The 23,491-nt window shown below is 47.8% G+C and overlaps 1 protein-coding gene across 1 annotated transcript in view; it reads right to left on the bottom strand.

The window, feature by feature from the left end:
- The window catches only part of MSS51 (MSS51 mitochondrial translational activator), a 236,449-nt gene that overhangs the window by 134,698 nt on the left and 78,260 nt on the right, over positions 1–23,491 (bottom strand). The window contains exon 2 of the mRNA XM_085628138.1: positions 13,868–14,085. Coding sequence (XP_085484264.1) covers positions 13,868–14,061 — 194 coding nt within the window. The 5' untranslated portion in view covers positions 14,062–14,085. The remainder of the gene's footprint in view (positions 1–13,867; positions 14,086–23,491) is intronic.

Genomic DNA, 23,491 nt, shown 5'->3' on the forward strand with positions numbered 1-23,491 from the left:
AATATCTCTATTCTTCGTTATTTGTAAGCAGAGAATACCTCCAAAGAACCAATATCGAACAACTAGTGTTCGGACAATCAATCAATCAATCAATGGGGAGATAAAGATAGGCACGACGGGTTTCAACGGGGACAAAAGTCTGCGTTACCTACCCTTCACTATTTGCAAAGACTAGACAGAATATTCCTATTCTACGTTATTTGCAAACAGAGAATATCTCAAAAGCACTATTCTTCAAAACAATCAATGTTCGGACAATCAATCAATGGGGAGATAAAGATAGGCACGACGGGTTTCAACGGGGACAAAAGTCTGCGTTACCTACCCTTCACTATCTGCAAAGGGAGAGAGAGAGAGTATTTCTACTCCTCCCCGTTTGTAGACAGCGAATATCTCAAAGAGAACAATCAATGAGCACAATCAATGAGCAATACTAGTATTCAAACAATCAATCAATTATTTCGCACTTACCCGGACCGCGTGGACAGTTTCTCGTCTTCCGCCTCCAGCGCCCGATCGTCCTCTATTCTCCGTATTTGCCGCGGCACTCCTGATGGTTCCCAGTCAGGACCGTAGATCACTCGAGAGAGGTCTGCTCGGAACCAGTGAAGTTCGGATGATCGGCTGCCAGACGAGGGTCTATTGGGCAGGAGCTCTCCCGATCGTTGTAGTCGTTCACTCTGTCGTCGGGACCTCTCCCACTGGATCCACGTGTCGCTGATGGGCCCCACGTTTGGGACGCCAATTGTTAAATGGTAGCGGCAGTTTCAGTCGATAACCTTTCAAGTATTTGCCCGGCGGTAATCGCCTCTTATACCACTCGATAATTTACCAATGAAAGAGGCAGGCGCCGGAGACTGGAAGGCAGGAAACAAAGTTTTATTCCGTCGGAGCAGAACACATCAGATCAGACAGCAAGGTATCGTCACGAGGTGCTCTAACTGCATCTCTGAGACCTGGTCTCTTATACACTGGTTTATTGCTTTATTACATATAGTACATTCTTGAGATTCCCTTGATGCCTGAAAGAACATCCCCTGAAGCCCCGGCTCAGATCCGATCCCACACATAGATACAGTAGAAGTTCCCACCCTACCCGCAGTGGGAGATGGCTATCGCGCAGCAGGGAATTCCGCTAATTCCCGGGGGTGTGTGCAACTGGCCGGGTCTCAGGGGGTAGGGGCTTTGATCTACTGTAATCCCTTTGATGTGGGGTGTTTCCCTTACAGTAGGGGCAGTAAACTGCATCCGCAGGGCTAGGTGATGGCCTGGGACCGGATGTATGACGTTACAACGCACACTTTTACAACGCATGCACTTACAACGCATTTTTTACAACGCATAATCCATTACAACGCATGACATTACAACGCATGACACTACAACGCATTTTTAAAAAATACCTTTACAACGCATTTCCATTACAACGCATACTACCTTTACAACGCATACCATTACAACGCATAATATTACACTACACTATCCAACACTTACCCTACTGTTGCACCCCCTGGAGTTAGAATAGTAATTTTTACCCCTATACTATCCAACACTTACCCTACTGTTGCACCCCCTGGAGTTAGAATAGTAATTTTTATGCGTTGTAAAAAATGCGTTGTAAAGGTAGTGCGTTGTAAAAGTTGCGTTGTAAAGGTTGTTCCCCCCTGGGACCAGTTCAGACAATGGGGCGCAGAGGAAGGGGGTTATCAAAGGAGAGGCATGACCATGTATGGGTTGTCGGTTGGAAGTGGTTCCGTAGCAGGGTCGCGCAGAAGGAGAGGGTTTATGGCCTGTATGAGAGAGCGGGGGTGGCCGGCGCGCGGGGGATGCTTGCAGCGCCAGGGGAAAGCGCTGGCGGTCGAGAGTGAGCGGGGAGAGAGTGAGGTGCCTAAAATGGCGGCCGTGCATTCGTTGTGCGTGGCGCTGGGGAGAGGCAAGATGGCGCAGATAATGTTCAGTTTGCACGCTAAATTTCCACAACAGGGGGGGCACGGGAGGGGAGGTCTTTGCCCAGGTATGTAGTGTATCGGGTCCGGCGGCGGAGCCTGCCCAGTCGCCGCAACAACTCCCGGCTGCAAAGCCTCTCCGCGGGGGGCGACCCAGCCAAGCCCAGCAGGTGTTCAGGGTGGGCAGCATCCGTCCTCACCCCACCAAGGCGCCACGGGTCGAGTCTTCCTATGCCAACTGTCCACTCGCCTCAGGAGAGGCTCTCCACCACATTGTAGGCTCAGACCCCTGTCTCATGAGTGGTGCGGTCATTCAGCCACCCAGCAGCTGCCCGAAGCCACAGGAGCCAACGGGGCTTCCTCCCGGGTGGACCACTGTGCAGGGGAGCGAACAGCGGCAACTGGTGATTCCGATGACGGCAGGATCAGGTTGGTTCGTGGCGGGGAGCTAGTGCTTAAAGCAACCGACATGATGGCCACCTTGGCCATGCTCCCTAAAATCATATTTTTAAATAAAGATGTCAGCATACGATCGTGCAGCTCAGAGGCTTATCAAGGTGCCAGTCATTGCACGTAGAAGTTGAAATGCAATGAAAAATGGAGTACCTCTGATATAAATATAGGGTCAGATACTTATATTTCATGACTGAGAACAGGAAAGGGTAGTAGTACGAACATATTTTAAAAGATAAACTTGCTCAGTAGTTCAGCATACTCCTTTGTCTCTAGGTAAAAACTAAAAACGCATGTATGAAGCTGAGGAGGACATAACGTCATGTGAGAAAACGACTTTGGGGCAGCGTACAAAAGAGGCATCACATGACCTGACAAAAAGCACAGAGCTCAATAGAATCAACCATAGAATTTTAGAATACACATTTAAGTACATATAGCCTGCAGAGCCTATGGGATATGGAACAAATAACTGATATACAGCGCAAACCATAAAACCTAAGCCCTAGACAGATAGTGGAACACTGACCATGAGACACACAAGACCTAACACATCTTATATTTAAACGAATGGAAAGCAACAGAGAAAAAAACACAAGAAGTTGCCCACTAAACAAAGTTATTCTTTCAAATGGAAATTTTTTAATTAAGAAAATCTTTCAACATCCCTTGAATACAATGAGTTAGCAACTTCCATGCATTGCCAACAGGCTTATCAGGCTAAGGCACACTTCCTGTCTGAGATCCTAGTCTGTGATATACCGTGGCCACCATATTCCCAAGCTCCTGCCAGCTGTGTTACATACCACCTTTGCAACCTCTTCAGATGCCGTGCTTCATATTTCAATTTTTAATATGTACCATTCGCTTAATCTTGACTACATCACCTACTGTCACTTCAACATCCTTCACACAGTTCATCCTTTCATACCTTAGCATTGTTCTATATACTCTTGTTTCTATGATAGGAACACTCATTCTCTCTCCTGATCAATGGTACTGTCACGATTTCCTGGCCGGGTGTTACGCTAGCTGTATGCGCGTATTGCCGGCCAGGAACTACATTCCCCAGAATGCCCAGAGGGACGCGACGTGCGCCAGCAAGGGCGGAGCCGGAACCAAGAAGCAGGATACAAAGCGGCTGAGCCCCGGGCGGCGTTGCCGATTATTCCTCCATTGTGTAAATCTGACTTAAGCTAAGATGCACCACAAATTCAAAAACAGTATCAATTAAATTAATATAGGAGGACAAGATAATCCTTGGTTTCAATTTCTTTATTCCAAATTCATTGGACAATATGGAGCGATACAGCCGACGCGTTTCGTCCTGACACAGGACTTCTTCAGGGCAAAAATAGGCAGGTGAGAACCTTCAGTGTTGATTGGTTTGTGGCTATCCAATATACGCTGGGAATCTTCCATCCAGAAACGTTTAAGTTAAGAACCATATGTATACTCTATTTATAAGAAAGGAACGTTCAAGATCATATTCGTAGAAATCCCAATTATGGGGATTCTTTCTCCTTGTCTGTATGCCAGGTTGGACTGGAGGTCGTGGTCCACTCATAAATGTGGAGGGAACCCTTGTGCCGATCACGATCTGATAGTCATGACAGGCGGGCCACAGGCAAATCCACTGTTACAGGAAGATGTTCCTCCATTGTGGTCTGTTCCAGTGGCAGTGAGGAAAGTCTTCGCCTCCGTGGTAGCGGTAAGAGGGTTCTGGAGTCTTTACTCTCGGAACCGTCATTTCATAGCCTTGGTCCGTCATTCGGACAACCCAAGTCCTGGGATCTCCTCTGTTGGCCGTAACGTGCTTCCCATCCATTACATGCAGAGGGGAGTCGTCGCCCGTAGTGGCGCGTGGGTTACCTGCTCCCTGTTGGAAAAAGGCCGACTCGTGGTCCTTTATTGCAGGGAGGGTATAGTGCCCGCGAGCTAACTTTCAGTCACGTCTAAACAGTTGTTGAAGAGCGTGCAGTGTGCAGTGTCTTTCGTACTTGTGAAAGAGACACGCAGTCACGTATAAGCAGTTGTTGGAGAGCGTGCAGTGGGCAGTGTCTTTCGTACTTTTGAAAGAGACACGCAGTCAAGTATAAGCAGTTGTTGGAGAGCGTGCAGTGTGCAGTGTGCAGTGTCTTTCGTACTTTTGAAAGAGACACGCAGTCACGTATAAGCAGTTGTTGGAGAGCGTGCAGTGTGCGGTGCCTTTCGTACTTTGGGAAGTGCAGTACACAACAGAGCGTCCGCTCATCGTATTGAGTGTGGGTGTGTGAATTGACTTATGAAAGGGGGATTAAACACACCTCCATATTTGGGATTTTTCCGTCCTCCTCACTTTTAAGTTGAGTATGTAGAAAGAGTGTGTGTGGTCGTTAACCACGCAACTATTGTGTTCTGAGGAGGCGACCTCAGAGTTCACTTATTTAACTGATGCTCCAGATGGGGCAATATACAGGCAACCAGCGTGATCCGATATGTGTTCCATGGTGGAGCACTTTATTGTGCAGTAGTTTTGTTTTCTCATTTCTTCATTTGCTCAGGAACTAACAAGAAAGCCTTGTAGGGAACCCTGATTTCCTGGTCCTGATCTACGTCTGGCTGGTCTCCTACCGTGACACTTTGAATACCTATGTGAATGTGTTGCACGTTGCCTTTCTTTTCTTTACAGGTCTCCCTCCCCGCAGTCCCCATCCTTTCCTTCCCCCGCTCAATTGCCCCAAGAGTCTGTGTATTCTACATGCGCCAGACTTGGGTCGATTCAGAGGTGGGCCCCCATAGAGCATCGACACAGCCCTGAGGACTCGGATTTGGAAGGCACGACAGAATAATCGGCCCACGAATTAGTCTCCTCCCGGTTGTGTTGAAAGTAGGGATGGCCACATTAGAAGATGTAGTGGCCGCCTTAGCGCAGGTCCAAGCAGAATAAGTCACATCACGGCAGGAAACCGCAGCACTCCACGCCAGACTAGACAGAATGCAAAAGAACCCATTTGATGCAGGGGGTACCTCGCACCCACAGTCGGTGGTAGTTGAAATGCCGGCACAAATTCCCCTAGCGCCCCCTGAAAGATTCTATGGGGATATAAAGAAAGTTCAAGTATTCCTCACTCAGGTGCTTCTACACTTCTCATGCAAACCAAAGATGTTTCTTACAAACCAAGCTCGGGTGGCATTTCTAATCTCATACCTTGGGGGAGAAGCAGCTCAGTGGGCGGTCCCCATAGTAAGAAGAGATGACCCGAAGTTGTATGATTGGGATGAGTTCCGCGAGTGTTTTGAAAAGACATTTGATGGAAGAGCCGAAACATTCTCGGCGGATAGAGATTTGTTGGGACTACGACAGGAGTCTTCCGAACTGATCAGTTATTTAAACAGCTTTCGTCGTTTAGTCGCCGAAACCGATTGGCCAGAAGCAAAACAGTCGGCGATATTTTATCAAGGCCTCTCGGACGACCTAAAGGATGTGTTGGCGCAAATAGATCCTCAACCCCGAACATGTTCCGCGCTCATAGACCTCACCCTGAGGTTGGATCACAGGTTGCGAGAACGTCGGGGAGACCATAAGAAAAAAGATCGCCATCCACCCACTGGTGATCGAGTTTCCCCTATGGAAAAACCGACTACTTCGGCGGAACCAATGGAAATAGGGACCGTAAGGGCTTCACTAACGGTCAGTGAGAGAGACTATCGCAGGAAACAAGGATTATGTCTGTACTGTGGGAAGGGCCATTTTCTGAGGGAATGTCCGGTTAAACCCAAGCTCAGTAGACCCCGACAAGGACAGGTGGTAGCTCTAGCCACTGAAAAAGAGGAGGGAAACTTCAAAGCTTGAGCACTCAAGAAGGGAGGGTCCCAAGCGGTCAGTCCATCCCTTCTATGGATACCTTTGTTTTTACCAAGACAGACCACTTCTTTATTTCAATGACTCTGGAAATAAATCAAACCAGCAATCCTGTACTGGTCATGATTGACTCAGGAGCCACGGGTTGTTTCATGGATAAAGGAGAGGCTCATAGATTAGGAATTCACTTGGTACCTAAACCAAAACCAGAACGAGTATATGCAGTGGATGGTAAAGAATTAGACTCGGGCCCCATCACCCATAACACACCGGATTGCGAATTGGTATCCGAAGGTTACCACAGAGAAATCGTGTCATTTGGAATCATACAAGCACCACACTAGGGGATCATATTAGGTCTTCCATGGCTTCAGCAACATGATCCGAATATCCGATGGGCCACCAAGACGCTGACATTTGACTCAGAATACTGTCAAACCCATTGCATTACGAATGGTCCTCAGCCTGCTCGAATTCTTTCTACTATTCATCATGTTGCAACAGCGGCAGAAAAAGAGGTGGAACTGCCCACTTGCTACGCTGATTTTGTTGATGTATTCAGCGACACCAAGGCAGAAGAGCTACCACCCCACAGGGAGTTTGATTGTCGGATAGACCTGATACCCGGTGCGGTCGTCCCCTGCGGGAGAGTGTATGCCCTTACGGTGCCCGAAACGACGTATCTTCGAACCTACCTAGACAAATACTTAGCATTGGGCTTCATTCGACCTTCACGTTCGCCTGCAGCGTCCCCACTGTTTTTCATTCCGAAGGCTAACGGAGATTTACGCTGTTGCATCGATTACAGGGCGCTGAATGACATCACGGTGAAAAACCAGTATCCGCTTCCCCTAATACCGGTGCTTCTGGAGCAAGTACGAACGGCAGGGATATACACCAAATTGGACCTCCGTGGAGCGTACCACTTGGTCCGAATAAAGAAAGGGGATGAATCGAAGACAGCATTTAAAACGCGGTATGGGCTTTACGAATACCTGGTAATGCCTTTCGGGTTATGTAATGCCCCCGCTGCGTTCCAGTTCTTTCTAAACGAAGTATTGCGGGAGTATCTGGATCGTTTTGTCGTCGTTTATATTGATGACATCTTGATTTATTCCAACACCAATGAAGAACACGTTGATCATGTTCGTTTGGTATTACAGTCCCTTCGAGAGCATTCCTTGTACTGCAAAATCACGAAATGTGAGTTCCACGTCACCACCGTAGAGTTCCTAGGGGTCATGCTCACCCCCTCGGGTCAGATCATGGCTGAAAGAAAGGTGAAGGCCATCTTGGACTGGCCTCGTCCTAGCTCCGTGAAAGAAATCCAGAGTCTCTTAGGATTCGCCAATTTCTACCGTCGATTTATTCGTCGGTTTTCGGATTTGGTAACCCCCTTAACCCGGTTGACCAGAAAACAGGTACCATTCGAGTGGACGGCAGACACCCAAGAGGCATTTGACAGTCTCAAAACCGCATTCACCACAGCTCCAGTCCTTCGACACGCCAACCCGTCTTTGCCGTTTGTAGTGGAGGCCGACGCTTCGGACGTGGCATTGGGCGCGGTCCTGTCACAAAGACACAAAGAGACCGGATGTATGCATCCTACAGCATTCATGTCACGAAAGTTCAATCCCGCAGAGCGGAATTACACCATCGCAGAGAAAGAACTATTGGCGATTAAAGATGCGTTTCTTGAATGGAGACATTGGCTGATGGGGGCGAGTCATCAAGTAACGGTGTATACCGATCATCGAAATTTGCAATTTATGCGGGCAGCTCGACATCTAACCCCTCGACAACTTAGGTGGATGCTTTTCTTTGCTGAGTATCATTTCGTGGTAACCTTTCGCCCAGGGATCCAGAACAAGAAAGCAGATGCCCTGACGAGACAAGACCTCTCGCTCCCAGATACATGTCCCACTGAAAATTCCATAATTGAACCCAGTAGGGTGTTATGTGCTGTTCGCACTGATGAGTTCTTGCAAGAAATACGTCAAGGAATATGTTCCTTCAAGTGGAAAGACTGGATCAAGAGCCATCCGGAATGGCGAATGAGGCAAGGGCTCCCGGTAAAAAACCGACAAGTGCTGCTTCCTACACAGAGATTACGCAAGATCGCGTTCTCATGGTGTCACGATCTTCCCTGGGCAGGTCATCTAGGAGGCATGAAAACCCTGGAGAAAAGACTACGACAGTTCTGGTGGCCAACGGTGCGCCCCGACGTTCTAACTTGGGTGCAAGAATGCGCAAAATGTGCACAGATGAAGGTAGATCATCGGAAAATGCAAGGACAACTACAAATCATGCCCACACCAAAGATCCCATGGGAAAGGATTTCGGTGGATTTCGTGGTTGGATTGCCAGCAGATCAAGGCAACACAGCCATAATAGTAGTGGTCGATTTTTTGACAAAGATGGGTCACTTCATCGCCTGCAGACAAGCACCCACGGCCAGCCAATTGGCCAAGCTGTTGTTAATCAACATAGTACGTCTTCACGGCCTGCCCACAGACATTGTTTCAGACAGAGGGGCTCAATTTACCACGGGGTTCTGGAGAACATGGTGTTCTGAGCTACAGGTATCTTCGTCCCTGTCCACCAGCTTCCATCCTCAGACGGATGGCCAAACAGAACGTCTGAATCAAACACTCAAACAATACCTCAGATGTTATGTAGCGGAAAACACAGACGAATGGGTCAATTGGTTATGGATTGCTGAGATAGCATACAATAGTGCAATACATTCATCCACAAAACACTCTCCATTCTACAGCACGTATGGGTTTCACCCCCGATTCTCCCCCTTGATCCTTCCTAGTACACAAGTCCGCTTTCCCGATGTTCGAGAGAAGTTGTTACACATGCGGAAAACGCTCATCCAGACACGAAACAACTTAATCCAAGCTAAACAGAAGTATAAAGAACAAGCTGATAAGCACAGAAGGGCTACTCCGAGGTACAGGAAGGGGGAGTGGGTATGGCTGGCCACAAAACATATACGGTTTAAGAAACACAGTATATTTCATCCTAAATACATAGGTCCGTATCAAGTTGTGAAACACATAAATCCTGTGGCAATCAAACTCAAACTTCCCTCACATATGCGCCTACATCCCGTATTCCATGTCTCCCTTCTGAAACCTGTGCAGGGAAAGATACAGAAAAGGCCAGGTCCTGTGCTAATAAAAGGGGAGCCAGAATATGTAGTGCAGGGAATACGAGACGCTAAGAGGGTTCGTGGCAAACTATGGTACCTACTCGCATGGAAAGGGTATGGCCCGGAAGAAAACTCCTGGGAACCCAAAGATGCGGTTCATGCGCCCAAGTTGATTGCCCGGTTTTATAGACTCCATCCAAATGCTCCACGTGACAGCTAGCGTCTTCTGGGAAGGGGAATGTCCTGTCACGATTTCCTGGCCGGGTGTTACGCTAGCTGTACGCGCGTATTGCCGGCCAGGAACTACATTCCCCAGAATGCCCAGAGGGACGCGGCGTGCGCCAGCAAGGGCGGAGCCGGAACCAAGAAGCAGGATACAAAGTGGCTGAGCCCCGGGCGGCGTTGCCGATTATTCCTCCATTGTGGTCTGTTCCATGGGCAGTGAGGAAAGTCTTCGCCTCCGTGGTAGCGGTAAGAGGGTTCTGGAGTCTTTACTCTCGGAACCGTCATTTCATAGCCTTGGTCCGTCATTCGGACAACCCAAGTCCTGGGATCTCCTCTGTTGGCCGTAACGTGCTTCCCAGCCGTTACATGCAGAGGGGAGTCATCGCCCGTAGTGGCGCGTGGGTTACCTGCTCCCTGTTGGAAAAAGGCCGACTCGTGGTCCTTTATTGCAGGGAGGGTATAGTGCCCGCGAGCTAACTTTCAGTCACGTCTAAACAGTTGTTGAAGAGCGTGCAGTGTGCAGTGTCTTTCGTACTTTTGAAAGAGACACGCAGTCACGTATAAGCAGTTGTTGGAGAGCGTGCAGTGGGCAGTGTCTTTCGTACTTTTGAAAGAGACACGCAGTCAAGTATAAGCAGTTGTTGGAGAGCGTGCAGTGTGCAGTGTCTTTCGTACTTTTGAAAGAGACACGCAGTCACGTATAAGCAGTTGTTGGAGAGCGTGCAGTGTGCGGTGCCTTTCGTACTTTGGGAAGTGCAGTACACAACAGAGCGTCCGCTCATCGCAGTGAGTGTGGGTGTGTGAATTGACTTATGAAGGGGGGATTAAACACACCTTCATATTTGGGATTTTTCCGTCCTCCTCACTTTTAAGTTGAGTATGTAGAAAGAGTGTGTGTGGTCGTTAACCACGCAACTATTGTGTTCTGAGGAGGCGACCTCAGAGTTCACTTATTTAACTGATGCTCCAGGTGGGGCAATACAATGGAAAGTATAGTTCCCAGGCAAACATATACGACTAATAGTTCAAATTGATAAAGCACAGAAGTAGTAAAACAAACAAATAATGCAGTTCACAATTTTAATTAAAAAAAGACCTAAAAAAATCACATATAGTGAAATGACAATATACAATAAAATTGGAATTTTCAATAATACAATTCAATGATATAGATTACACATAGTGGCAGAACATAAAATATCTTCACGACGCGCGTTTCGGCACAGAGTGCCTTCGTCAGGAGTAGCCACAACAAATCTAAAGAATTAATGAGAACAATAATTATTATACATACAATTCTGTGCTACAACTTTAATTTAACAATGCTGAGTTTGTCTGAAAAATTGTACTTTTCTTTGAGGACTTACATGCAACTGATAATTTCGTTAACGTGATATTAAAAGTAGGAAAAAGTGGAAAAAAGAAGAGGAAAGAGAAGAAAGAAAAAGAGAAAAAGGAAAAGATATAGAAAAGAAAGTGAGGAAAAAATAATAAGGAGGGAAAAAGGGGGTGTGAGCGGAAAAAGTGGAAAAAAGGAGGGAAAAAATAAGGGAGAAGAGAGAAAAAAGAAGAAAAGAGAGAAAGAAATGATGGTGAGTGTGATAGATTGATTCCCAAGAAGTATGTAGTCTATAAACATTCTTCATGATTATAAATATATAAAACACCCGTGGTAAAAAAGAAGAAGGGGATGAAGGAGAAGCTGTTGTAATTGATATGTTTCTTACTTATGTAGTTAACAGAAGGTGGATCAATGACATATGTATGTGGGGGCAATATCGACCAGAAATATAGTTTCTTCCTTTTCTTTATATGGTTCCTTTCTTCTCTAACAAAAGAAACAAGTGACTGAATTAAAGAAAAAGTTATAGTCAAGGTGTTAATATAGGGTAAATGATGAAAGAAAGGCAACCAGCGTGATCCGATATGTGTTCCATGGTGGAGCACTTTATTGTGCAGTAGTTTTGTTTTCTCATTTCTTCATTTGCTAAGGAACTAACAAGAAAGCCTTGTAGGGAACCCTGATTTCCTGGTCCTGATCTACGTCTGGCTGGTCTCCTACCGTGACACTTTGGATACCTATGTGAATGTGTTGCACGTTGCCTTTCTTTTCTTTACAGGTCTCCCTCCCCGCAGTCCCCATCCTTTCCTTCCCCCGCTCAATTGCCCCAAGAGTCTGTGTATTCTACATGCGCCAGACTTGGGTCGATTCAGAGGTGGGCCCCCATAGAGCATCGACACAGCCCTGAGGACTCGGATTTGGAAGGCACGACAGGTACCTACTCTGGATTGACATTGGGGACTCCCTCGTGACTTCTCACAGCCTCAAATGTAGTCATTGTTGAGGTGAAATGTTCTGTATTACACATGCCACCAACAGTGAAGAGTGATAAAACAAGAGGATGTCCCCAGTCAACAACCGGGAGGGCTTACCATAGGTGTGAGGTGGATAAATAGATATACAGTGTGGGCACGATATGCATCCAGCCGCCTCTACTCTCACAACACGCCTCCAAAAAAGCAACTTCGTTTACAGAAATCCTCATTCTTACCATAAACCGAGCATCTACGTTAGAATACATGATTAAACAAGCATTGGCATAGCCAATAGGTCTCGCTTTTGGGACCCTATAAGTGTTTAGCCATGCAACAGTTGCATAACTAAATACTTATAAGGTCCCAAAAGCGAGACCTATTGGCTATGCCAATGCTTGTTATAGGGAGAGCTCTCTGGCGCCCACAAGAAAAGTCTTCTGTAAGTGGAATCTCGACATGTAAAAGAACGTTACCCCAGTGAAGAGCAACATTTTTGGGCTTCACGGGTGAAAAGTGACATGCCAGCTCCTCTTTCTCATGAGTGAGCGCCCCCTGCCCACCTTCATCACAGGTAAAGGTCTGACACACACTACACCATTCATTCAGTCAACAATAATCAAATATCGAGCAAAAAGCTTCCTAGAACAGTCTCGCGGCTTCATGGCGCTACAAATAACATTGTTTATGATTGTCCAAACCAGGGAAAGTGGTTTTATGTCCAGCGTGCCACGACAGAAGTAGGAGTGAGACCAAGATGGGAATCTGGGACTAGCAGGCTGCAGGCAGACTGTTGGCAGTAGGCGCAGTAACCCACAGAGCTATCCTGCCGCAACATGCTTTAAAAAGTATGTAAGGGTCAGTGAGAGCTCTGAGAGGTGGAGGGGACACCGAGCACAGAGTGAGGAGTGCAGGAGGGGTGCGAGATCTCGGTGGATGAGATGTGGATAAAGACAGTTCTGAAAGAAAGAGAGTGGAGGAGATATCTAGAACAGAGTGGGAGTGGTGGGGGGGCGGTGAGATCACCGAGGAGTGGGTGTTGGAGGGGAGCGAGAGTGTCCGGGTAGAGAAGGGTAATAAAGACATGAGCTAGGGTGGAGAGAGTGCTTGGTAACTTAGAGAGAGATCAACTCTAGGGACAAGGGAGAGCACAGAAGTAGGTTATGAAGAGGGTGTCTCCAGAAGGGAGGAAAGTGGCTGGAGAGACCCAGAAAACAGGAGGGTTAAGATTCAGAGCGCCCCCTGGGTGGTTATAGTAAGAATGTGGGTGGTGAAAGAGATTAAAACAAGGCACAAGAAGAGAAAAGGCGGGCTAGTGAGACAGTGAAAGTGAAAGTGAACTGGAGAGAAAGGGAAAACGAAAGAGCTTGAGAAAGAGGCATTGATAGTGACAGAAAAGGGACGTACTAAGAGACAATAAAAAAAGACTGACAAAGCATGCTGTGGCGGGGGAGCGCATTCCAGGTGGGGGAGCGGACTCTTTGAAGTATGATGCCGAGGATGTGGCTACACGTGCACGCATCAGTGGGCTGAAGCGCTTCCCCAAACGGATTGCATGGCAACACGATGCACGTGATTGTGCGCGTGCTCGCCATTTAATCCACTTTTGGGAGCACTTTGAAATCCCCCTCTTACTAGAGTCTCACATTGCGATTGCGTAAACGCAATAGCTAGGCGAGACCTAAAAAGCTGAAAAAACATAGAGCAGCCCATTCTGCCAAAAGAGTCCCTTGCCCTGAAACTCTCTTTCCTCTGCATGTCTCCCTTGTGAGTCTAGAAGTTAGAAAAACTCTCTCATCACTTAAATCATTTCTATCCATGTGTTTTATTTGAATGAAAGAAGATCAGTAAATATGACTGGTAAACACTCTGGGCTGACCACCTTGTTTGTTTTTCTAATTTCCATAGATACTTTGCCTCACTCACCTGTACTCCTCATAATTCCTCATATTCAGTTTCCTCAGAATCACCTGGGACAGTCCTGGTACTTTGCTGTCCATCGAGAGGAAGCCAAGTGAGTCCATGTAGTAGCCCTCTGCGGCTGTAGCAGGCACAGTGGCTGGTGAAGGCTTGGGAGGGCCCCCTTTCGCAGTGGAACTGTGTTTCGTCTTTGGGGCCATGATGAGGCCAAGCCTTCTTGTGAGCTGAAAATATGAACAATTGAGAGAATGAGTTAGTGCATTGAAGATTAGAGGGTCAAGTAATGATCACACTGAAGGATAAATGAGCAGGAAATCCAGACTGAAGACAGAGGGATTGTAAGTGAGGAGTCTAAGGACTATAGGACAAAGGGACAGACATTGACTAGCTTCACAGCTGAGAGATACGGAAGACTGATACCAGAGGGTTAGTGAATGGCCAATCAAAGACTAAGGAACCAAGAACGTGCAGTTATTAGCCACTGTTTATTTCATATGTCGACATACACTCTTCTTGCGTTGCATGTGTGGATTTGGCACATCCCAAGTCCAGCATGTAAAGTATACACAGAGAAATATGTTCCCTTCAGTCATCACAGATGCCTGCAGCACTTATCACGTTAATTGAATCTCTGAAGCTCTAACTTGGATAAATCACAATTCGCTCCAAGAGCATCTCGTGCACAGCAGGCTGGGTGATTTGTTCTGATATTTATGCTGTAAGAACTTATTTACAGTGCTTTGATTGCCTGGAATAGCCAAGTTACCAGATAATCAAATTAATTGGGTAAACTTTTGATTCATCAGCATGAAGCTCATTTAGGCACAGGCACTTGCAGCTCACTCTTCCTTCCCTCACCATGGGTACAGACGTCTGCTCTCTCTCTGGTGTGAGGTCCTGAGCCCCCTGGGGCACCACATGGATGCAGGAATTACTTAGAGATCCCATCTGGCAAACATGCCCAATACTGATCTGACCGTGAGTGAGGAGTGAGGCCCAATCCTGACCAGTGGAGTAGCGACTCGCCACATGCCTGAACTGAAGGTAAAGTTCTACCTCCCTTGTCCACTGACTTCTTTCCTTCTGTATCTCTCGCTAGGTGAAGACAGGCAGCTGAGACATGGATGGTCAGTGGCTTGTACCTGGGCTGGTGACAGACTGTGCAGCCCTTGGGTCACAGAGTGTCTCGCCCATCCTCTAAGAGGGGACACAGCAACGTGGTATTCAAGGCAAGGCTCTATCAGCTTAAGCGGGTGTCGTCAACAGGCCTCCGGAGCAGGTTAGCAGGGCAAGTTAAAGCTCCAGAATATAATAGTCACCTCTACTTTTATCGGGGACTTGCAGGTCTCCCCAGAGAAGCTCATAATTTACACTCTGAAACATCGGCAGGGCACAGATGTAGCATAGGGGCAGATGTGTCAAAATAAGCAAACTGGGTAACAGAGTGGAAGACAAAAAGTGAAATGATGGAAATGGAACGAAAAAATAAGTGAAAGGCTGATAATAATAATCTTTAGTCGGAAGTGATCACAACCATAAAAGATACAAAAATATATAAATCACAACAACAATACAACAACAAAAATAAGTGAAAGGGTAATAGAAACAGATGGGTGAGAAAAGAAAGGCAAGATGTGGAGAAAACGATGGGGAGACAGAAGAAATGGTTGGGTGAATAAAGAGATGAGAGGAGGGATGGAAAGAGGGATGAAATGAGGGTAGAACTGTGGGAAGTAAGGAAGGGGAGAGGAATGCAGGAGAGAACAAGCATTTGCAACTCAATAGGTCTCGCATTTACGCGAGTTTAAGCTATTGGCATTGTAAATGACAATGCCTTTTATTTATGCTTTAAAAACCAAAACATAAATAAAAGGTATTTTTATTTACAAAGCCAATAGCTCAAACTCGCGTAAATGCGAGACTTATTGCATTGCAAATGCTTCTTATCACTCACTAAGATTGCTCCTAAGCCCCGCCCCCTCATGCGAGGGAGTGAGGGTGCCAATAGAGGAGGTGAGCGCGGACTGGCTGAGAGGAGGTAGTGGGCAGCGAAGAAGACGAAGCATGTTTCTAGCAGCAGCTGTCCCTGGTTCAGCGAGGTGTCCCTAAAGCGAGCAAAAAAGAGAGTGCGGCGCCCTCTTTAGAGACACTGTGCTCAGTATTAAAGTAAAAAAAAATGTGCATGGTGTCCCTAAAGCTGGTGCCGCGCTCAGCATGCAAATGCAAAAAAAAAGCACCCGCCGATGTCCTCAGTGTAAATAAACAAAATAATGCTCACCCAGTTATTATTGCAGACTATGTATAACAAGCCAAGTAAAAGGTCCAGTTGTTATGGGCGGTAACAAATGCAGACAAGGCGGTACCAAGGAGGGACTAACAAGCCTTTTTACAAATCAGAAGCCAGCAGTTAAGAAGTACTATGACACAAGCCATTGACAAATATGGGCGGAGAGGGGGTGGGCTTCCACTGCATACTCTATTACAGCATGCCTCGCAGAGTGCACAGCCCATGCGCGCTGCCGCTAGGCTCGACCTAAAAAGGAAGCAGTGGAGGAGGTATGAGAGAACCAGTGAGCATTGGCCTTTGCTGGCCCCGTTTCATTCGGAGCCCATGTCAAAGCGGTAGGTGTTTTATTTATCTGACTGCTTCCTTGTGGACCAGTCGCTTAGAGCCCCCCTCCCCCTCCCGAAGGAAGACCCTTTTCTCTCATCAGTCCTACCCTTGATTTGGAACAGCGGAGCAGAGTCTCACAGCGCTATGACGGGTGTAGGTCATGTGTGAGATTTTCTCTCTGATACTGTCAGAATGCAGACCTCTTCTGTACATTTTCAGTGCCCTCTGAATTAATTACATTTATCAACCCCTCCCCTGCACACCAAAGCACCTGTCTGCAGGCACAACCACTCAATTCCAGACTTGGCCTAGGCATGGTTCATTTAAATCATCTTTCTTTCATAACAAAAGATGGTATATCAGAGGTACCTAAATGGCTTTCTGTCATGATGGCTGCCCACACCCTGCAAAAAGGTGCCGCTGCACTCACTGCACTCTAAACTCTCCAAAGAAAACAATCAGAAACTGTGAATGAATGTTCAGTACTCAAGAAACAAATAGCATTTTTCTCCTGGAGTGCTCCTCTCCACTAAGAAAAAAAGGTATATTTTCAAAATATTTATTTTTATGAGGCACCATCAATGGTGCTGCAATACATTCACTACTTTATCTTGCCTTGTTGAGAGGGCACCCATGAAGCTGACCCTACAAACAAGCCACTGGTGTAACAAAACATGAACCCCCCTCCCCTGCCCCCTGCAAAGTACATGGAGGAGGCTCCCCATGCTCCAGGCATAGTCAGGAGCTTGCAGCCAGGGGCCTGCCGCCTACGCACAGTGCCTGATGAGGTCCCCTGGAGTTCCAACCCCCCTGCACCGGCAGGGTGGCGGGGGCTACTGTTATGCCACTGAAACAAGCTACCTATGAGCTGAGCGATAGGCAACCACCATGCCAAGGCCAGAGAAAGATCAGCCTCAGGTCTGAGGAACAGGCAGTGGCGGCTCCTCCACTAAGGTAGGAGGGTCGCCCCACTGCCTCGGTTAGCAAAGGAAAGGAAACAATAAAATGATAATAACTAATGTTACTATGATTTTATTTCGTCCTCCTGCTGCGGCAGCTTTCATGAGGGTGTGGGGCGGAGCAGGGCTGAAAAGCAGGATAAGAGGGTAAAACTCTCCTGAGTGCGCAATTACTGCTTGGCCGCCCCTCTCGGGCCGCCCAAACCAGTCATGTGCACTATCCCCCTTCTCCATGCAGACTTCATTACAGCCTCGAACATGCCCACCCCTACGCCCCTGGCTGAGCTCCATGTTACGGGGCTCAGACCAATCACAATGCTGCATTGCAGCGTTGTGATTGGCTGCGGGGAGCGTGGGAGCCCTGGTGCTTCCTGCTTCCTGTTTCTTACAAGAAGCCAGGAAGGGGATGCAGGAGAGGCCGACCAGGTAGCCGGCCTGGTAGCCAGCCGGAAGGTAAGTGATATTTTTTCTTTTTTGGAGTGATTCCGAATATTGTAGTAATAATGATCTCAAAGCTCATAGCAGTAATGTTACCTTAGACAAACTAAGCACTGGAGAACACAAGTTCTCAAAGCACATGAATGAGAAAGGGGCAGCTTTATTCATGCTAGGCATGCTAACTGCAGGGTCTGGTCTGCCTGAGCAGGGCAGAGCATTAGAACACTGTTCAGTAGTCTTACATTTAGACAGAGTGTCAAAAACTTAAGCTGACATGGAGCCTGGGCCTCTTAACTATATCTACGTCCGGTAAATATAATTACTTGGTGTTTGGCTGTCGGATACTGGTCAAGCCTTCCTACAGGCAAGGGTCATAGTGGAAAAGGCAGCTAAAACATAATTTGCCTTAACCAAATTTTATATCAAATTAAAGAGACAAACTGGCGATGGGATCTGAAAAGGCCCACGCCAAACTGCTACCTACCATAAGCTATGGACAACCCGCCTTCCATGGACACACTAGAGCGTTGTCATATTGCAGATTAGAGGAAAATAATTAAGGGCCTTTTTATGACTTTGGCAGTGTGGCAGCGGGCCGCCACGCCAGCGCCTCACTGGCACACCACCAAAGTCATATTGAGACCGCCCACCAGTTTTACTAGAATCCAGGTCAGGCGGTCCTGCGGCGGCTGGCCAGCGGCAGTGCAGTGCTAAGGCTTTTATGTGAGCCTTAGCAAGGCACCGCAATGTGAACACCATTGCATATTCCTGCAGGGCATAGACTGTCAAGTCCATGCCCTGCAGGAACTGGGGCTGCATGCATACAGGCGAGAATACTATGTGCCCCCCCCTCCCCGCATGCATCCTCTGGCGCAGAGGCAACAGGGGGCCCTTAGGGGCCCCTTTGTTTCCTCACTGACACACTTTTCATGACGGGCTCACCGCAAAGACAACTGTGGCGGTAAGGAACTCCTAATATGTTTGGTGGTACCGCAGCGGTACCTCCAGCATATAAGGAGCCTCAGAGAGCTGCAAAACCACCAGGGAGCGCGAATCCCTGGTGACAGAAGAGGTCTCATTACTGTCCGACTGCCCTACTTGTAATAGGATGGTCGGATCACCGGTGCGGTGGTAGCCGCACCGCCACCGTGGGTTTGGCGGTCCATCACACTGCCAAGCTCATAATAAGGCCCTTGGACTCCCCAATCAACAAGACGAACATTGATACGATTAGTATTTTGCCTGGTAAACATGGAAGTGGGATGTTAAATGGATCTAATCAAATACCACTACCAAGTGATCAGAGCAGAAGATGACATCACAAAAGGCACCTTGTTTGTGATCTTTTCCGATGCAAAGAGTGCATGGGCAAGTTATTCCAATAGGGCTTCATAACATTAAACTTGGTTGTAGGAAACCTCAACAATCCAGACTTGATGCTACATCACCTGAACAGTATACTAAAGTAACAGGGAAAATACCTGTCATGGGAACAAGAGCTGCATGAATTTAGTCAGGCTCCAGGTGCCATGGGGATTCATAAATCCCATGAGGAGGTGAATTGCTAGCCATACTTGCGAGCGTCCATGGGGAGACAAGCCCTTAAGAACATACTATTGACCAGACTTTTGACTTGAACCATAAGGGAATTCAGAGCACACTGGAAAATGAAAACCCCAGGGCAAAGGCAGTGCAGGCTGTGTTCCTACACTCAGGAATCTGTGGAACATCTAGAATGCTGCTGCCCAGCATTGCTTTCCCAAAGGCGAATGATTTTAAGGTCATTTTTCTTGCAGCATGGCAGAAGGACCTGCAAAGAAGCTGTGTTTCGTGTTTACTCTTCTGATGTACCTATGGAGGTAGCACAAATTGGCCAGTTCTTTGAAATACCAGGAAGACTACTGAGGGAACATTGGTCCCACAAGCGTACACTACAGCATGTTGCATTAACTGGTAACTTGCACTGATCTCCATCATGAATAGAATGACCGGGGGACCAGTCGTTCGGCTTTACTCTACCTTACACTATTCTCTAGCAGTTTGTGCTGCCATTTTAACGACAAATAACCCTTGTCTACAACTTCAAACCGTGGAGCAAGTTAGGCCACTGACATGACTTGTACACCTTTTGTTCGTATGAACATGTTGCAACAAGGATTTACTACCCATCACGACAGCATGACGTTAGACGCTTTCTGCCCTTTTTATGAGTGGAATACAATCGCAAACTGTTTTGAGGCATTAAGTATAGGACTACTTGCACTGCGCGGTGCACTTTGTTGTGGAAGGCACTTGCTATGTCATGAGAAAAAAGTGAAACACTCTCACGAGCCATCTAGTGGCACTGATCATCGGGCTATTTGCATTGAATTGGGCATTTTATTGGGGATGGTACCTGCTCTTGTTCATTTATAAGTTATTTTTTTCTATAGCAGTTTAATTTCAGTGACTCTGTCACTCCCACCGCACGTTGCACGTCTCTGAAGGCATTTGCCCTTGCTGTAGCAGGCATCCTTGCTTTTATTGAAAGATTATGCTATGCACATACTATTTTATTGATTTTATTGAATGTATCTTGTATGTTACATGATGACATTGTGAAGATTTTAATTAATCGCACAATAAATGTACTTACGTCCTTACTTAGTCTTACATCTGATGCACATGCTGGTCCGGTGCATCAATGCATTTTGTAGGAGACTGCAGTTCAGACATTTGCTGTCTCGATGGCCATAATAGAGGCATGTAGAGGAAGTTGGTCATGGAATGAGTGGGGCATCCCAGGGATAGAACATGCCAGGAGAGCAGGTGTGAACGAACGGGCTGCTCGGTGCCATGGTACGGGGTGGTCCAATCATGGAGGTGGGGCATTAGAAGTGGTGAAGTCCAGACACGTCAGACACTACAGGGCGAGCCAGACGCAGGAAGGCTGTCTCTCTGGGCTGGCAGAGAAGGGGAAAGGGTCAGTCGCAGAGAGAGGGTTGAGCATCTCATGTAGACAAGCATAGGCAGTGGTCTGCCATTTAGGTACTGAGCTGTTCCCTCTGTCACCATGGAGCCTTTCACAATCCTGATGCTGCCCCTTTTCTCTTAGGGAGATGATGAGAGGTTGAGGGAGCTGGGCCGGGCAAAGATAAATACCTCTGAAGTAAGTACTCGGAGGCGGGTTGTTTTTGAGATTTAATGTAGAAAGGCCTAGGTGATACTCCAGTAGAATTGCTAAATGCAAGTGCATTACATCACACAGAAATAGAATAGATAAGGCTGAAACTAACAGTGCTGAGAAGTGCGATCTATGCAAAACCTAATTACTACAGTCTCTGCGGCTGTCCGCGGCCCCCGCAGGGGGCCATTCCAACGGACGGCCCTTTAGTGCCAATTGGGCACAAACGCCACCCTACTGGCCAAAGGTTGGACTCAGGAAGGAGTCCTTCGCCTTGGCGCATCACTTCCGGTGGACAGAGGTCGGGGAGGGTACTTATACCTCCCCCCCACCTCTCTGGCGTCCTCTTTGCGCCAGACACGCCGTCTCCCACCCTACCGCTTACCCGGCGTGGGATTGGCAGGCAATGTATGTAGAACGTTGTAATATTTTCTTTGTTCGTTGCAGGCGGAGTTACAGGGCGATCTGGAAGCAGACGGGTACAGTAAGGGTACCTCTCCAGCAGACGGGTACAGTAAGGGTACCTCTGCACGGCACAGTACGGGTGCCAGAGCCAAAGACCAGGAGACTCAGGGTAGGTTCCTGGAAAACAGCGACAGCGCCCCGTTAGTCCTTCGGGCGGTTGGGGCCCTGACCAACCGGGGGTTTGCCCTGCTACGCTCCGCCCTGAAAAGGGCGTGATAAATAAGAGACCAACGTGTCACGTGATCCGGGGGAGGAGGATCACAAAAAGGTGTAGCACTGATTGGGTGTCCCACAGTGCTGGCTCATCAGGCGGGCGGGGCAGCATAGGCTGGTACAGCTACCTGCCCTTGGATCGCCCCTAAGATAACTCACCATATTGCATATTTTTGTATGGAATAAACCTGCAGCAATATTTCCCATAACAAAAGTGGTCTAGTGTATTTATTTATTCATGCATGCTTAGACTGTGGGTGGGGGCAAGTTGCAGATAATGGCACTAGGATCTTGGCCAGCTCCTTGTAGGCACAGTCACAGCCGCACACATACAGTGGGGTCTCTTCTTCTGGGATCAATAAGGCAGGTTCTCATGCGAGGCAGTCTGTCTCCCTCTTACTTCTGATCAGGGCTCAGAGCTTATTTGTATTTCACCCCTTGCTCATTCAAATAGAGAGTTTTCTGGTCTTAGGTTTTTTAAAGTGAAGGTTTGCAAGCACGCCTTCCTCCTGTACTCCTTGTTGTTAGCAAGGGGTTTTGTGGAATTTGGAGAAGTTAGATTCCGCTGGAGTAGAGATGCCAGGGCATTCCCACCGTACGGATTTACTCTTGCATGGTGGCAGATTTAAATATGTAAACTGGAATGAAAGAATTCAGCCCGTCTCCGATGTTTTTTGGAGTTTGTGTTGGACGTTATCAGTCTGAGAATAATTTCTTTGGGATACAAGATGTCGTCCTTTATGTTGTTGCCCTGACACACTGATGCTGCTGTTCTGTGGTAGAGATCGGTGACAATGCACATTACCCCGCTCTGGTGTTACACGAGGCTGCTCTGTGACAGCTTTTCACTCTTTACCAAGTTGAGCCTTAGCAAGCGAGCCAGGGAGGTGAAGCTGGACGGTGAGGGGTCGCGACAAACTCCTACCGGTTGGGCGGGGAGCTGAGCGGGAGGCAGGTGGTCAACAGGGCCGCGAAAAAATAGTAAGCACTATTAGGTTGTGACATTCAAAGCGCCCAATGGCATGTGGGCCACCTGGCGGGGCAGCAGGATTTAAGGACCGAATGAGCCCCCCCCCCAGGAAATAGTTGCCTTCGCCATTGACCCACCCACCCACACCTGGAAGCGGGCATCGCAGCCACAGGAGGGGGCTCAGGTAAGGCGGAGACGGCACAAGAGTCGGCAGAAAGAACGCAGTAGCCAAGGGGAGCAGATGTAACCTGGGATGCCTTACGGAGGGGCACAGGTGGGGGGGGCATGCTCCAGGTCAGCAGAGGGCGGACACAGCACTTGCAGCCCGGGTCAGGCAGAAGGGCCACCCAGGTCAAGGACTTTCGGCAGCAAGGTGTAGCCTAGAGGCCGCAGGAAGTGCTAGACCGGCTGAGGAAGGGGGCATTCACTCGGTATGCTGTTGAAAAGGGGTGCTGTCTAGGTTCAGGTCAGGACTGCAATGATCGTAAAACTATGGACTAACATGATTGATTGAATTGTGTGTTGGTTAACTATATGTCAATAAATCTGCGGCCTTTTCGCGCCATAAACGAATTGCGTTATTTGTGTTCATGAGAGGCGAAGGGGTGCAAATGTTGGCCTGGAGCTCAGAGGTCTCGCCCACCTGGGAGGGGTTTGGGTAGAGGAGGCCATTTTAGGTGTCTCTCTGGGCCTTTCAGGGGGGAGGGGCTGTCCGACAGTAAACAGCGGTAAGAAACTGAGAAGATGAGAGGCAGGGTGGAGAATGGAAGGGTAATGGTGGGTACGAGGGTGAAGGATTCATCTTTTC

This window comes from Triturus cristatus, chromosome 10 (assembly GCF_964204655.1).
Source record: "Triturus cristatus chromosome 10, aTriCri1.1, whole genome shotgun sequence".
Taxonomy (NCBI): Eukaryota; Metazoa; Chordata; class Amphibia; order Caudata; family Salamandridae; genus Triturus; species Triturus cristatus.